Here is a 15947-nt window from a genome sequence, read left to right on the forward strand (position 1 = left end):
GATAAAAACATAAAGACTAAAGACAACAGGACAGGATAAAAACAAAAAGACTAAAAGACAACAGGACAGGATAAAAACTAAAAGACTAAAAGACAACAGGACAGGATAAAAACTAAAATACTAAAAGACAACAGGACAGGATAAAAACTAAAAGACTAAAGACGACAGGACAGGATAAAAACATAAAGACTAAAGACAACAGGACAGGATAAAAACAAAAAGACTAAAAGACAACAGGACAGGATAAAAACTAAAAGACTAAAAGACAACAGGACAGGATAAAAACTAAAAGACTAAAAGACAACAGGATAAAAACTAAAAGACTAAAAAACAACAGGAGAGGATAAAAACTAAAATACAACGGGAAAGAAAATATAAACAACGTGATGAACAACTAGATAGGTAAATAGATACCTAAATAGGAGAATAAATAGATAAATAGTAAAATAATCTGCACTTGACTTAAAACAAATGACTAATATCATTACAGATAAACCAGTTCGTCAAAGACTGCTCACCTGATGGAGGAGCACCAGTGCTGAATGTTGGCAGAGGTTCTGACACTACAGGGGGCAACTCTAAAAGACAAGATAAATAATTTATTACAAAGAGTTATACATATTCAAATTAAAAAATATATAAATAGCACAATGTCTAATGGAAATCAAATTATAGAAATGCTGAATTATTATCACTAAAAGTCTCTGTTAGGTATTTTTAGAAACAGAAAAAAATCCTCCAGCTTTAATATATTGCTGCAGTTGTAATTAGTGTATCTGCAGCATCCTTTTAATTGAGCCACATCACAAGCAAAGTCATGACAGATTAAATCAATTTAATAGATTTTTTCATCTTAATGCACTAAGTGAACGTTTCCAGTTAAAGCCAGACTCTGCTCTGTGTCTATAAAAAACAAGAACTGAACAAATATTATACAATTATGTGCGTAAATACACCTCCAATAAAAACGGTCAACTTCATGTGACATGAACATACATCCTATTTGAAGACAATAATAATGGTCATAAAATCTGTGTTTGGTTAATGTTTGACTGATGCAGTGGTCCAATAAAACGCAACAGGGAGTGTGTTTAGTGAAGTGCACTATACAGACTATACATACCCAGAGGCAGTATGCTGATGCTGCTGGCTGTTAGGTTGAAGGTGTCGTTAGAGAAGGTCGAGCTCAGCAACAACGTAATGTTCTCCTGAACGACTGCCACATTAGCAGCAGGATCCACATTCACATAGACTCTACAGCTGAAACTTTGCATGAATTCAAATGTTACGACAAGTTAAATCTGATTCAGGGGTTTGGAGAATATTTGGCTTGTGCTTCTTTATGTATATACTGTAGTTATTATAATCCTTTTGACGTTCTGGTTTGAGTTATACAATTTTCTACACTGAGAATAATGTCAATATAATGTGCAATATTACTTTTTCAATATCATGTATAACATCACTTAAAAATCATAAATTATAATCTTTCAATATCATGCGCAATATCACTTAAATATTAAGTGCAATGTTTTTCAGTGTCATGTGCAATATTACCCTTTAGTATCATGTGCAATATTTTTCTATATCGTGCAACATTTTTCAATTTCATGTGCAATATCTTTCAGTATCATGTGCAATATCTTCCAGTATCATGTGCAATATTTTCCAATATCATGTGCAATATCTTCCAATATCATGTGCAATATCTTCCAGTATCATGTGCAATATTTTCCAAAATCATATGCAATATTACCTTCCAATATCATGTGCAATATATTCCAATATCATGTGCAATATCTTCCAGTATCATGTGCAATATCTTCCAATATCTATATAACTCCTTATTGATTTTACATTAATTACTCTACTGTTACTGTTTTATACTTATGTATGAATGCTTTATGTCTTTATGCATGTTATATTATGTCTTGAATTCATCTTACCACTGGTCACAGGTGGAGTTTGATGCTCTTGAACCCTGAAAACAAAGATTTTTTTCACATCTTAATTAAAAGGTTTTACTTATTTTACACAGTCTTATACAGGTTTTACTTACTTGCCCACACCTGCCCTGCCTCTGAACTGACCTCAGTGCTCACATGCGTCATTCATTTCTTTGGAAAAATCACATTGTGCCAAAAAGCCCTTCATTTGTTCCCTAATCAACTGTTCTTTGAGGATATTGCTGCTTCTTCCCGTGGAAAATCAAACTGTGGGCTGTTAATAGTGGTGTACCTGAGGCTGCGGCGCAGGTCGAGCAGCAGAATTATTAACCACATGACAGGTACGGCTGTATGGGAACACAGATAACAGCAAATTACAGACAGGAATGTTGACAAGGATTGCAACCGTGAACACAGTAGATTTACAATGCACCAATCACTTCTATCATCCACTGCACACACAAACAGCTATTGTGTCTCAGTGAGAAAACGCTGGCAGTGGTGGAAAGAAATATATACATTTAATCAAGAACTGTGCTTGAGTTCAAATATATATTCTACTTGAATGTTTTAATATTATTAGTCTATATTATTGTATTTCCTTTTTATGGTACTTTATACTACTATCCCACTACAATTCAAAATATTTAAAAAAGATTGCACTTTTTACTCCACTATATTCATTTGACAGAGTTTACAAAAACGATGCACTGTTAGAGATTAATGTTCAACAGCATGTAAAGGTATTGTAAATAGTGAAATGTCATTTTTGATTACTAAGCAGATATAGTTGCTGTATAAATACTGTGAAAGAATGTAAACATATTCTAATGAACCACAAATACAAGAATGAACCTGAAAATTAACATATGTCCCCTTTTAAAATTAGTTTAATCTAAACCAAATACAACAGTAAATTACAATGTCCTAATTAATGCAACTGTAAAAATATGAATCCAATAATATAGTTTTTAGTTTTCTTTTGTTGCATTCAGTAATTTGACCATAGAAAATTCAACTGAGTATTTTGTTGATATTTCCAATGCAGGACTTTTACCTTAAACTAACAGTCTTTGCATTGCAGCGTTGCTGCTTTTACTGAAGCAAATAATCTGACCGCTCTCTCTACCACTGCAGGAGTGTTTGTTTAACAGAAGGAGTGTTACCTTGAGGATGACACAAAGACGTCACGGACAGAAATGTTTGGAGGGAAAACGCTATCCAACTGATAAGAGATGACAAGAAAGATGAATTACTGTACAACCTTGATTGGAACAAAGCTGGGATGTTGTCTAAAACAGAATGTGATCATTTACTACTTCTATCTGACATATACTCAATTTAAAACTGTATAAAGACTATGTGTCATGTTCAAACTGATACGCTGTTGTTTTTTTTGGTACACTGAATTTGGAATTTGATGCATTCTGTTTTTACACAGTCTAAATTATATTAAAATTGGGATTGTATAGGACAAATGTGACTGGTTTGTAAAAAAAGTAATTCTTTGTGAAAGTCTATGAAATATTCATATGCTCTTCATACCCAGCTTCTTGTGACTTCCTCCAGTGACATTGAACAGTTTCCAGGCGTTGTAGAGTAAACTATGGATGTCCACATTTTGATTTCATAATGTGACCATGCTGAAAAAGGAAAGAAAAGAAAGAAAATGGCTGCAATATTTTTTTTACATTACATTACATGTCATTTAGCTGACGCTTTTGTCCAAAGCGACTTACAATAAGTGCATTCAACCTGATGGTACTAGACATAGACCACAGGAATCAAGTAAGTACATAACTTTAAGAGCTAACTGTCATCGCTACAGGAGTGATATATGTTAAAGAAGAAAAGAATAGAAAAGAAGAAGAAGAAGAAGAGCATTTTTCTATTTTTTTATTTCTAAAGGAAAGTGTCAGACATATTAACAGGTTTGCGATCCAGTTACTGCTCAACTCAGGACTGTGTGTTTTACCTTTTCTTTGACCTTTACAGTGTTGTTACTGAACAGCAAAGTGTTATATCTGCCCACTCAGTCAACTCTCACCTACAATTGATTGCATTGTTGTGTGGATAGGTGAGGAAGCCCTGACAGCTCAAACTGCGTCATCATGAAATGAAAATGCATATTTACCACAGTGTATGGTGCTGTCAGGCACAGCAGGGCAGCCGTGCCTCCAGTGCTGCAGGTCCCACCTCACCACGTCTCCATCCGCACAGCTGGGCCCGCTCAGCTCCACGGCGCTCCATTCTCTGGCCCAAATCCTGAACAGACCAATGTCACCGAGCAGTTCCTTCCCCGTCTCCGGCTTCACTTCACCGCTTGCCGCTACGTAATGAGACACCCCCAGAGTGAGGGTGCCGCCTGGGGCCAGTTTCCGGGGTGTTTTGGGGCTCACGGGGGCCTCAAGCAGCCTGGTTCCATTAATGTAGACCTGCAGCCTCTGAGCCGGGCCAGACCAGGTGACACAGACAGATTGCCATTCATGCAATTTCATATTACTTTTCAAGATTTGTTTTTCTCCAAAAAGCCATACTGTCATCTGTCCGGCCGTGCCCCCGAGGCCCAGCTCTGTGTATATTCCCCCTGGTGCTTTGTAGTCAAAACCTGTCCAGTCTGTGTCATAGGAGCGCCGTATAAGCATGCACACACTCAGCTCGGCGAGGGCTGGTATCACAACATCTGGCTGTAGCTGCCAAATACATGTACGACCCTTTAACTGCACCTTCTTACCCCAAAGGCTGGTGCTGGTAGAGGCAGCTGGAACAACAAAGGAAACCACAGAGATAGGCTTAGAGCATAATATATGCCATCAAAACAATCAGTTGTTCTCATTTGTCCCACAACAGGCAATAAAGGAAATAAACACAATAAAAAAACAAAACAATTGATGACAGTATTTGCTATTTACAGCAATTTCTGTGTGATATTCTATATCACTCTAAACAGTTCACCACAAAAATAAAAAATAAAACATATGTACCCCCTTTGCTGAGCCATAGAGACGTTTGCCTTCTCTTTAACCCTTTATCAGGCAAAGAGCTATATTTGGTAACTTCAGGTAATATTTAGAGAAAAAAAATTGCAAATTTACTAGATTAAAGTGGCAAATTTACTAGATTAAAGTGGCAAATCTACAAAAAAAAAAGTTGCAGATTTAAGAGATTTAAAGTGGCAAAACTGTGTGAAAAAACTCGCAGATTTACGAGAAAAAAGTGGGGAAAAAAGCAACTTTTTCCCCCAGATTCACCACTTTAACCCTAAATAGGGCACTCATTGAAATACTTGCAAATTCCAAATTTCAACCCTAGAGAATATTGGAGGATATTACATACTGCCAGAATGTGTGAGAAAAACATACGAAAATAATATTTTGAGAAAAAAGTTTCCGAGATTAAAGTGACAAATCTATGAGAAAAAAATGCGTAGATTTATGAGATTTAAAGTGGTGAATCTGGGACAAAAAAGTTGCTTTTTTCCCACTTTTTTCTCGTAAATCTGCGACTTTTTTCGCGCAGATTTGCCACTTTAAATCTCTTAAATTTGCCACTTTTTTCTCAAAATATTACCTGACTCTAACTACCAAATATAGTTCTTTGTCTGATAAAGGGTTAATATAATGAAATGAGAAGGAATTTGGTTTGTGGTGCTAAAAAATGTATTTGAAAAACTCAACAGCAGTGTCCCTTTTAAGAAATCCTGGTTATGTTAAATAAAATAATCCACAGATGTTGTTTCATGTAACTATTTTGCTTTAAGTATAGTTCATACATAAAATTGCTTACAACAAGCATGACATGTAAGAAGACAAATGTGCATTTTTGATTTTGGGGTGAACTGTCCCTTTAAATATAGTCAAGCGCTCATTGAACTGGTCTGAAATCTTACTTGAACCCAGAAGCAGCGAAGACAGACAGATGAGAGCTGTGACGGAGTTCATGGCAGCAAAGAAAAAAGGCTTTTGATGTCAATCAAGTGGTCATCTGCTGAAAAGTGACAGTATAAGTACAATACACAGTTCTTTTTTAATTTGGCTTCAATATAAAATAACACAACTGTTATTCAATTCGGTGGCTAAATTAATAACTTAGACTTACCATGGTTATGTCCTCGAGAGCTGACGTTTAGGCTATTTCAGGAGAAATTTAGCAACCAATATCAGTCCACGGGGAGCTGGTTTTCTCTGAGTCTGCTGGTGAACGTCACGTTATTTCTCTATAAGAAGACCTCCACACCCTCACCCTGTAGTTCCCCGAGTTACTCATTAATCACCGGCAATAAACATAACTAACAAGCCCGATAACATCACAATCACAACTTCATGAAACCTCTGTAAAAGTGAACCTCAAAATCCTCCCACGAGCACATTCACGTCCGGTGTGAATGTATTTCCTTTTAGTGTGAGTTTTAATGTTAATAATTATCTTACCAAGGCTTAAAGTTTAAAGAAACACTGCAGGATATAGAGAAATACTTGACTCACACCCTGGTGTGTGGACATGTTGATGATACAGATGTGCTATTATTGTGTGACATTTAAAATAGCTTGTCTCAATACAAAACAAACTTTACATTTTTAATTTTTTAAATCAATTTTACACAATCCTTCTGAGAAATCACAATCACAATCCTTCTTGATTCCAACTGATAATAATGGTCAGACCAGCTAAAAGCAGAAGATTGGCATTAATAACACTTGAAGGACAATGAAGTGTATAAAGAAAATGTAATATTCAACACAGCAGCTACATAGGAAATACAGGGTTTGTTATTTATTTATTTTTTAATTAATATTATTATTTTTGTATCTATTGTTTTTTTGTTTCACTTTGTCTTGTTCTTTGTTTTAGTGGTAATTTGTCTTGTCTATTTTGTTTTGGAAGAATGTGGGCATGTAAACCCTCATTAATGTATGTGTCATGTTAATTCTAAAAACCCAATAAATATAATTTTCAAAAAAAAAAAAAGAAGATTGGCATTAATATATATTATATTTTTCAGGTTAAATGGGCCTCATGAAAAAAAACATTTCATTACTTTATGATTTATATAGAATATAGAAAGTAATAAAATCTACTATCCGTTTGTGAAAAAAACTGCATGACTAATACCACTAATCAATTGCATTTTTGGCTTAAAGAAAAGTCTAAATTATGAGAAAATTGGTGAATGCTGCAAGTTCTCCTTAATCACTCAAACAAGCCACTTGAGTATGAATCTGTTTGTCTTGCACAAAGCCCACTATGTTCATAATTATGACTGGGACATCAGGCGTCTGTGTGAATGTGTGTGTTCTGTATGTCCTGTCTGCAAACAGTCAAAGTAATATTCTTGCTCTGCTCTTGTGCTTTACAAGTATCCTCAAGTGATAACTGCTCAAACAAATCTAATTGGCTCTCTGTGTGACGTATGATGGCTGTCTGCCTTGTTCTCAGCTCTACGGACCTGAAAGTAAAGCAGGTCCAATGTACAGCCTTCCTTTAAGGCTAAGCAATTTAAACGAGCAATATATGTCAATAACTCCTCCTTTTTTTTTACACCCATTATATACTGTCAGAGTGGTGAAATACTTTTTTTTTTTTTTAAACATTTGTTTATTGATTTTTCAGTGACATAACAAAATCAAGAGATGACATTACGAGAGTCAAAACAGTGTCAAGTGTAACAAGTAAAATAATAATAATAATAATAATAATAACAAAAATAATACATAAAATAAATATAAAATAATAAAATAAAATAAAATAAAAATAAATAATAAAATAAATAAAAATGGAAGCGAACAACAAATACACAGAACAAAACAAAAACACAAATAGGTCACCCACAGCTAAATAAAAGTCTAATAATATGTTCACTTAAGCAGAGATAAATATGGTGAAATACTTAAATACTGGATGGCATTTTTGTCAGTCTGATGGCTCCATACTACCACTAAGTGGTCAAATAGTATATTGCAACTGATATTTTTCTGTTTGGGAACTTTTTTATGATTCAGTGGAATTCAGGAGAACAAAGTAAAACTGGCTGTAGTATTAAATATTTTACTGCAGCCTGCAACACATACACACTTTCACAAAGTCTCTTTGTTGGAAACACTTGTGAACAAGGGCCTCATTCATGCTTTTTAATTCCCTCCTCCCATCGTCTGCTTTCCGTCTGAGAGGCCAGAGCCAAAACAAGCGGGTTCCCCAGAGGGAATATGAGAAGAGCAGGTGTGACGTGAGGCGCCCAGGTGGGGGACCTGAAAGTCTTGTATTCATTGGTCCACTGATAGTCTGGTGGGGAACCTCTCCTGCGTCATTCGTGATGTAGATTGAGGGGCATTCCCAAAGAGTTTTCCCATCACTTTACCTCTGCTGCATGTGGAGCAAACCAAACTGCCACGAGTAGATACCTGCATGTAAGTGATTGGAGACACACTGCTTATTGAACTATATCCATCAGTAAGGTAAGTACATTTCTATTTGTTTTACTCTGTTAGCCTCTAACAATGTGTATCTTCTTTATATACTAATATAACCTATATATAATATATGTATACTAATATACTACTATTATTATTATTATACCGGCCTTATTTATTATTATTATTACTATTACTATTATTATATATGTATATATTATATATCATATTATTTTCTTTATAATTATTTTCTTTATTTTTATTTTATATTGTTGCTATTTATTATTACATATTATATTATATATTCTATACTGTACTATTATTATTATTATTATTATATACTGTCTAGTCACTATAGCATTGTTGCCATCATATCATCAGTATAATGTCCTTCTTCTATTCTGTGTTTTTTTCTATTGTTGTCTTTATTTATGCTATCACAGTATTTTATTATATTATATTGTATTTTATTGTATTTTATTGTACTTGAATACTGACTGCTGTGATAACCGAATTTCCCTTTGGGGATGAATAAAGTAATCTATCTATTTATTTATCTATCTATCTATCTATCTATCTATCTATCTATCTATCTATCTATCTATCTATCTATCTATCTATCTATCTATCTATCTATCTATCTATCTATCTATCTATCTATCTATCTATCTATCTATCTATCTATCTATCCATCTATCTATCTTTGTATCAGCTGTCATTATATGTGTCATTTTAAAGTTGTGATGATGAGCGAATATCTACTTTTTTTAGGATTGCAGTTTCAGTGTATCAAGGAAAAGTGTTAATAAACTCCTCAGCATTCAGAGAAGAAACATGCATCGTTTGCCAATGGAGGCTTCTTTCTGTGCTGCTCTGATTATGGTGAGTCTGACCTTTAACATTTCTAAAACTGACTGTCTAATCCTGCATCATCTCCAGACAGTCATCATTTTCAGTGGTCAAAGAACATTTTCTCACGGTACTAAAGCAAGTATTCTACTTGTTTATCCAGTTAATGAAAGAACTGTGATTTTGTTAGTGTATAATGAGCCCTTCATCTCTTCACAAAGAGCAAGTGAGCTCCCAGGAACAACACTAGGCTCTAAAGTCAATTTGAAATAGTGGCAAGACTGTGGAATTACTTCTGGGTCTGTCACATGATGCAGTGGGGCCTAAAGAGAGCGTCTTTTTGCATTTTTACGTTATCTGAAGGCCACTGTAGTTCTCTGACTAAACACCGATCCTTTGAATGCAGGACTTTTACTGTAATGGTGTTGTTGCTACTTTTACTTTGGTAAAGGCCGTGAACATTTTTCCCACCAATAGCTATTTTAATTTCCTCAGGTTTGGTGTGTGCTGGTTCAAACTGAGCCCAGCTGCAATCAGACAGAGTTCTTACACACTAACGGCACTTGTGTTGCGTGTCCTGTATGTGGGCCGGGAGAGCAGCTCTCAGAGGTAAAACACAGAACACATAACAGTGGCAGCACCATTTTTGTTCCATCATATATCCTTATTCTTTTGCTACTTATTACTACTACTTACTTATATTATTTTATTTTATAATTATATTATTTTACTTATAATTACTTTATTTATATTTTTAATTTTATTTTATATTGTTTATTATTTATTATATTATATGATATGATATGATATGATATTATATCATATTATATTATATATATTATATATTATATACTGTACTATTATTATTATTATTATTATATACCATCTAGTCACTATAGCGTTGTTGCCATCTTATCATCAGTACTTATTGTAAGTCGCTTTGGACAAAAGCGTCTGCTAAATGACATGTAATGTAATGTAATCAGTATAATTACCTTCATCTTGTCAACCATCCTACCAACTGATCTGCTTTTTTTTTTAACTTTTTTTAAGTGTCCTTGTTCTGTTCTATTCTGTGTTTTTCTCTATTGTTGTTTTTATTTATGCTACCTCAGTATTTTATTTTATTCTATTGTATTATATTTTTATTGTACTTGAATACCGGACTGCTGTGACAACCGAAATCTATCTATCTATCTATCTATCTATCTATCTATCTATCTATCTATCTATCTATCTATCTATCTATCTATCTATCTATCTATCTATCTATCTATCTATCTATCTATCTATCTATCTATCTATCTATCTATCTATCTATCTATCTATCTATCTATCTATCTTCTCAGGACTGTGGTTTTGGAGATGGGGGTGAAGGAGTCTGTATTGTGTGTGAAGAAGGGGCGTTCAGTGCAGATACAGGTGTCGCTCCCTGCATCCGATGCACCCAGTGCAACCTGCTGAACCGCCTGAAGAAAACAGCGTGCTCACCTACCAGTGACGCCCAGTGCAGCCACTGCCTCCCAGCGTGAGTTACACCAACACTGCCAGCTTTAACACGTAATAAGCAACATGGTCTCACGCTCAAATTTCCGTGAAACTGACACGGATTTCGCTACAATGCAAGTTAATGACAGTCATATCCCGTGGCTATTCCAACATACAAAGTGATTATGTACATTCACTGAGTGAATATTTAGAAAATAAAACATATATTTCTCGCTAGAAATGTGATCAAAATCCATTTTTATGCAGAAACAAAGTCAAAATATTAATTTTTTCACTAAAAATGAGAGAACTGTCCGCCATGTTTTTTGTTCTGACCACCGGAACCTTGAAAGTCACGTGACTTGGAACAAACCAATAGGAAAAAATATCAATGGGATGGCCACGGGATATGACTGTCTTTAACTTGCATTGTAGCGAAATCCTTGTCAGTTTCACGGAAATTTGAGCGATTCCGTGGCTATTCCACGGATTTTGAGTTAAGCGAATCCATGGCTATTTCACGGATTCCTGTGAGACCAGGTTCTAATAAGTGCAAGCATTTGTTTCTGTGCTAAGTGTATGACGCTGTGTGTGTACAGGTATTATGAACTCAGGAGCAGGACAGGGGAAGTGGAGCTGTCCTGTGTGCCTTGTTACAGTCATGACACAGTCCATAAAGAGTGTTTGCTTTTGACGGCTCGCAGCTCTAAAGGAGGTAAGAACCAGAGATAAACCCTGCAGACGGACTGACAAGGTTAATAAGCCTGGATAAATAGTTTTATTGACCGGTGACTATCCAGAGACGTTGTCAAGGAAAAGTAATAACTGTTGTTCTCCGGCAGAGAGTGCCGTCACTGCACCCAGGGGGAACGTCAAAGAACCTGAAGAGAAGAGTGAGTAACCCAGTATCTCGAATGTGTACCAGCACTACAACCTGTGAAATATGACTATTCAACACATTTTGTGGGCTGCCTCTCAGCACAAATGTGATTCAACAACCCATTGAGATTTGGCTCCCATTCTTATGTCACATGTACATTCATTAGAATAAAGTTTTCAGTTGCAATTTGGTTATGTTCATTCAATTCAATTCAAACAACTTTATTTATCCCAAATAGGGCAATTCAGTTTGCAGTCTCCAGTCAGACAGCGCACGAGACAAAGCAAAAACAAAACAACAAACAAAACAAACAAACAAAACAAAAGCAGGACAGCGCATAAACCAAACAATTCCCTCTGTCAGTGGCAACAAATCAGTGTGAGGGTAGCAGCAATATCCAGTCCCCAATGGACCAAAGTGCAAACAATCTCAGGACAAAATGAGGGGAAGAGTAATAAATAAATAAATACATGTTTGGGCAACAAAACTACTTGATTAGGATTAGCTCATTAGGATAAGATCATGGTTTGACTGGATCACATGTTGCTGTCACAAAGAAAGAACATCTTGCAGAAACAGAGACCATTCAGAGCAGACTGAAGACTTTTATGGAGGGTTTCAGACAGAGGGTGGGAGGATTTTTTTATTTTTTACAATAAGCATCTTAACATGTTATCATAGAAAGTAAAATGCAAGATTTTGAATGTGACTGATTGTCTGATGAATGAAGGAGTAAAAGAAGAAACCCTTTCAATGGCCCTGATTGGTTCAGCTTCAGCTTCCTCCATCTTCCTCCTCGCTCTGCTGTTCTGGGCCGTCCTCCTGACTGCCGAGAGATTCAGTGAGTTTGTTCACCATCTCCATAATTCGTCTCTACATCTGCCCATTGTTTTTAATTGTCTATGTTTTAACCATATTTGCTGGTATAATCAGAGCAGGCTCCTGTGTACTGTCCTGGGCCTGAAGGGCTTTTATCTGTAGATGACCTTCAGTACACACCTTCATCCAGCCCCACAGAGAGAGCAGCAGGACAATCAGAGGGCCCTTCACAGACACTTGTTTCAGCTCAAGACCCTCTAAGGTGCTTCGCAAATTCAACATACTCTTGATAATTTATTCAACTGACCTCTATCAGTCTCTGTCAGTGGCGGTTCTACACAGGGGCCTCCAGGCAAATTAATAATAAAATGATCAATTTATAACTCACTGTACTTCACTTTCAAAATAAAAAAAGTAATTGTGCACAGAAATGAGAAATGTCATTGTCGGACAAAAATAGTTATTATTGTTGGTAAATCTCATTGTTTCAATCAATGTTTTTGTATCTTCCAAATATACTTAAATGAGATTTTTAAATAAGCTAAAATAAAGGTTTTGAATGCTTAAATATAATCTCTGCTGTTTTTTAATGTGCCCCTCTGATTAAACTATGGCCCCTGCTTGGCCCCCACAGTAAAACTGGTCTAGAACCGCCACTGGTTTCTGTGTAATTATTTACGTTGATTTCATCTCTTCCCAGAGGCCTGAGCGCGCTGAGCCATGAGAATGAGGTGCATCCTACTTCTATTGTGATTAATGTCACCACCAACATTAAGCCCTCCAGTCAGAAAGAGGAGAACGCCCCACAGGAGGAGAGGCAAAGAAGCTGCTCCTCCATAGAGGAGGTAACGTGGTTATATAAGTCTTAAGAGTCATGGTGCCAAGGTGAGCAGAAGATGAGCATACTGAATTCATATAAAATGTGCTGTTGTTGATAAAAACTCACTGCAAGAGAATTTTAGTTTGACAGTTTATTTGTTATTTATTATTATCGGTTTAAGTCCATGTGGTCAGTTTTGCAGCACAAAAAAGAGGAAATGACCCATTGTGGCATCTAGCCATGGACATAGTTTTGGTTTTATTTGTTGAGGTTTTTACATTTTCCCCATTGAGATTTCTGCCAACACCCCAGTACGAATGGAATCGAATTCAACAAAGTATATGGCATAAAAAACAACAGCAACATGTTTCTTCTTCCAGCCACAATTCTGTGAGAGAGTTGGTATGATGCCCTCAAGTGTAAGACATGTAAATCAAAAACAGTGCAATAACAAGCTCACTCTAAGATATTAATCATACAAATCAGGGCTGATTCTTCACTTCTGTAAAAATGTCCCCTTTTCTATTTCAACATCAGATGGAGAAAAAACTGCAGACAATATGGGAAGTGGCTCAAGGTATGTATGTTTTTTCTGCCCTACATAATGAAGAAGTTATCTAATATTTATATATATATATATATATATATATATATATATATATATATATACTCAGACCAAGAGGGGGACATATGTATATTATATATACCTGTCATATGTATATTTCGGTCTCTAAAGTGTCTCTAAAGTGATCCTATAAATGTTACTCTGTCTCGTTTTTAAAAAAAATTATTTTATTGAATAATTTACTTAGAATTGTTTCCATTTCCCCCTCTCTTTGCAAGGTTATATTGTCACGTCGTCGTATTGTTGTGCTTCTTATTTTTTTAATTAATTTTGCAAGTATTAAATTAACATTTAAAAAAGTAAGTGGCCCCTCTTTTTAAAAAATATGACATGTGTCCATGATAAATATTTTGTCCGGAGGTTTTCTAGCAGCATCAGTTGTTGGCCCTCATGTCTCGAGTCCATGTTTGGGATTCTGCTCTGACTCTTTCCAGGTCAGAGTATCGATATGCTGGACTACGACTCAGTCCAGGACTTGTCCCTGCTGATTGACTCTGCTGACAGTAGGAATGTGCTGAGGAGATTGGGCCGGTCTTTGGGTGTCCCACCTCAGGTGAACGCTCATCTACAAGGCTTCCAGGACCTCTTCCAGTACCTGCGCACCTCCACCTACACGCTGCTGCCCCAGCTGGCCCAGGCTGCTGCACTCCTGCCTCATTCTGAAGTTGTTGCTAGGATACACAGAGCGGTGACACACAAATGACCACTCAGACCCGAAGGATGTCTTACCATGACTTCACAGTATTTCTGGGCCGCTTTGCATAATGACATTGTTACATGTGGATCAGCCAATGAGCTTTATTGTTGGGACACAAAGACGTTCTTCTTACTGGAATGTATTATTTCTAAGTGGAAATACTGCTGTGTCATTTTGCTGTATCAAGTTCCATCTGAATCAATGCTTCATTTTTAATAGTTGTCACTTGTATGAAGTCAATTACTGATAGGAAGTCGTTATCTGTGCTTTAAAGTGTTAAATAACACAATATCCAGGTCATTGCAACTGAGCCCTACATGTGGTGTTTCTTCTTGTTTACCATGTAAAATAGATGAGAGGCCCTCTGGCTAAAGCATGTGAGACAGACCAGGACAGAGGGTACAGTGTTCATGGCAGGAGGAAGAACACAGAGCCCTGAGAAAATGTGTTTTTCTCTCATTGGGAGAAGTTTACCGACTGATCGTTTTTCCTTCATCTCTAGCTCTGTAGATTCTTCAGCACACTCAATCTGGTAAGGTTAAAAAAATCCTTCACTATTTTTTTCAAATGCAAATGATAAAAAGATTTTCAGTTAGGTTTAGTGTCTTATTTAACATCTTCTGCTCTGATATTTTCTGAATTTCAGAACCACATAGAAAACATGTTTTATATCCCAAAAGTGCAGTATTTGTTTAATTAAACCTCCGTGTTTCATAAAAGTTTCACTCGTATTCTATTAATTGGCTCCAAAAAGTTATTGTTGGTGTAGACACTATACAGTACAGGCCAAAAGTTTGGACACACCTTCTTATTCAATATGTTTCCTTTATTTTCATGACTATTGACATTTAAATTCATCAAAACTATTAATGAACACATGTGGAATTATGTACTTAACAAAAAAGTGTGAAATAACTGAAAACATGTCTTATATTCTAGTAAGCAAAGGGTGGTTACTTTGAGGAATCTAAAATACAAGACATGTTTTCAGTTATTTCACACTTTTTTTGTTAAGTACATAATTCCATGTGTTCATTCATAGTTTTGATGCCTTCAGTGAGAATCTACAATGTCAATAGTCATGAAAATTAAGAAAAACGCATTGAATGAGAAGGTGTGTGTCCAAACTTTTGGCCTGTACTGTATATTGTGTATTAACTTTCAATTTATTAGTATGCAATAGCTGCCACATAAACGACAGGGGACGCTATTTGGTGTCATGACAAATGTGGCTAGTATTTTAATCGCAACCCTTATAGATCGTCTATTGAAAAGATAAACCACTACCAGTCACAAATAATAACAAACCTTCAGTTTGCACAACGTACTGTTTATAATTAGAATCAGCTTTATTTGCTAATTATTATAGTACTTGATGGTCTCTATGAATTTGACTCGTTGAAAGTGATTCAGAAC

General features: G+C 35.8%; 2 protein-coding genes across 2 annotated transcripts; one reads left to right on the plus strand and one right to left on the minus strand.

Moving 5' to 3' along the window:
• Window positions 1-4033: 4033 nt before the first annotated feature.
• LOC131981281 (adhesion G-protein coupled receptor G4-like) lies at window positions 4034-5905 on the minus strand. Its single transcript, XM_059345502.1, has 2 exons — window positions 5836-5905; window positions 4034-4707 (listed from the first exon to the last, which is right to left on the minus strand). The coding sequence occupies exons 1-2, from the start codon at window positions 5885-5887 to the stop codon at window positions 4043-4045; spliced, it is 717 nt and encodes a 238-aa protein (XP_059201485.1). The 5' UTR covers window positions 5888-5905; the 3' UTR covers window positions 4034-4042.
• A 3282-nt stretch (window positions 5906-9187) lies between these two features.
• Window positions 9188-14537, plus strand: LOC131981447 (tumor necrosis factor receptor superfamily member EDAR-like). The gene is made up of 9 exons (XM_059345717.1): window positions 9188-9235; window positions 10552-10730; window positions 11290-11405; window positions 11533-11583; window positions 12301-12411; window positions 12504-12651; window positions 13090-13234; window positions 13747-13786; window positions 14269-14537. The coding sequence occupies exons 1-9, from the start codon at window positions 9188-9190 to the stop codon at window positions 14535-14537; spliced, it is 1107 nt and encodes a 368-aa protein (XP_059201700.1).
• Window positions 14538-15947: the final 1410 nt, after the last annotated feature.

The sequence above is a fragment of the Centropristis striata genome, chromosome 12 (genome assembly GCF_030273125.1).
Source record: "Centropristis striata isolate RG_2023a ecotype Rhode Island chromosome 12, C.striata_1.0, whole genome shotgun sequence".
Lineage (NCBI taxonomy): Eukaryota > Metazoa > Chordata > Actinopteri > Perciformes > Serranidae > Centropristis > Centropristis striata.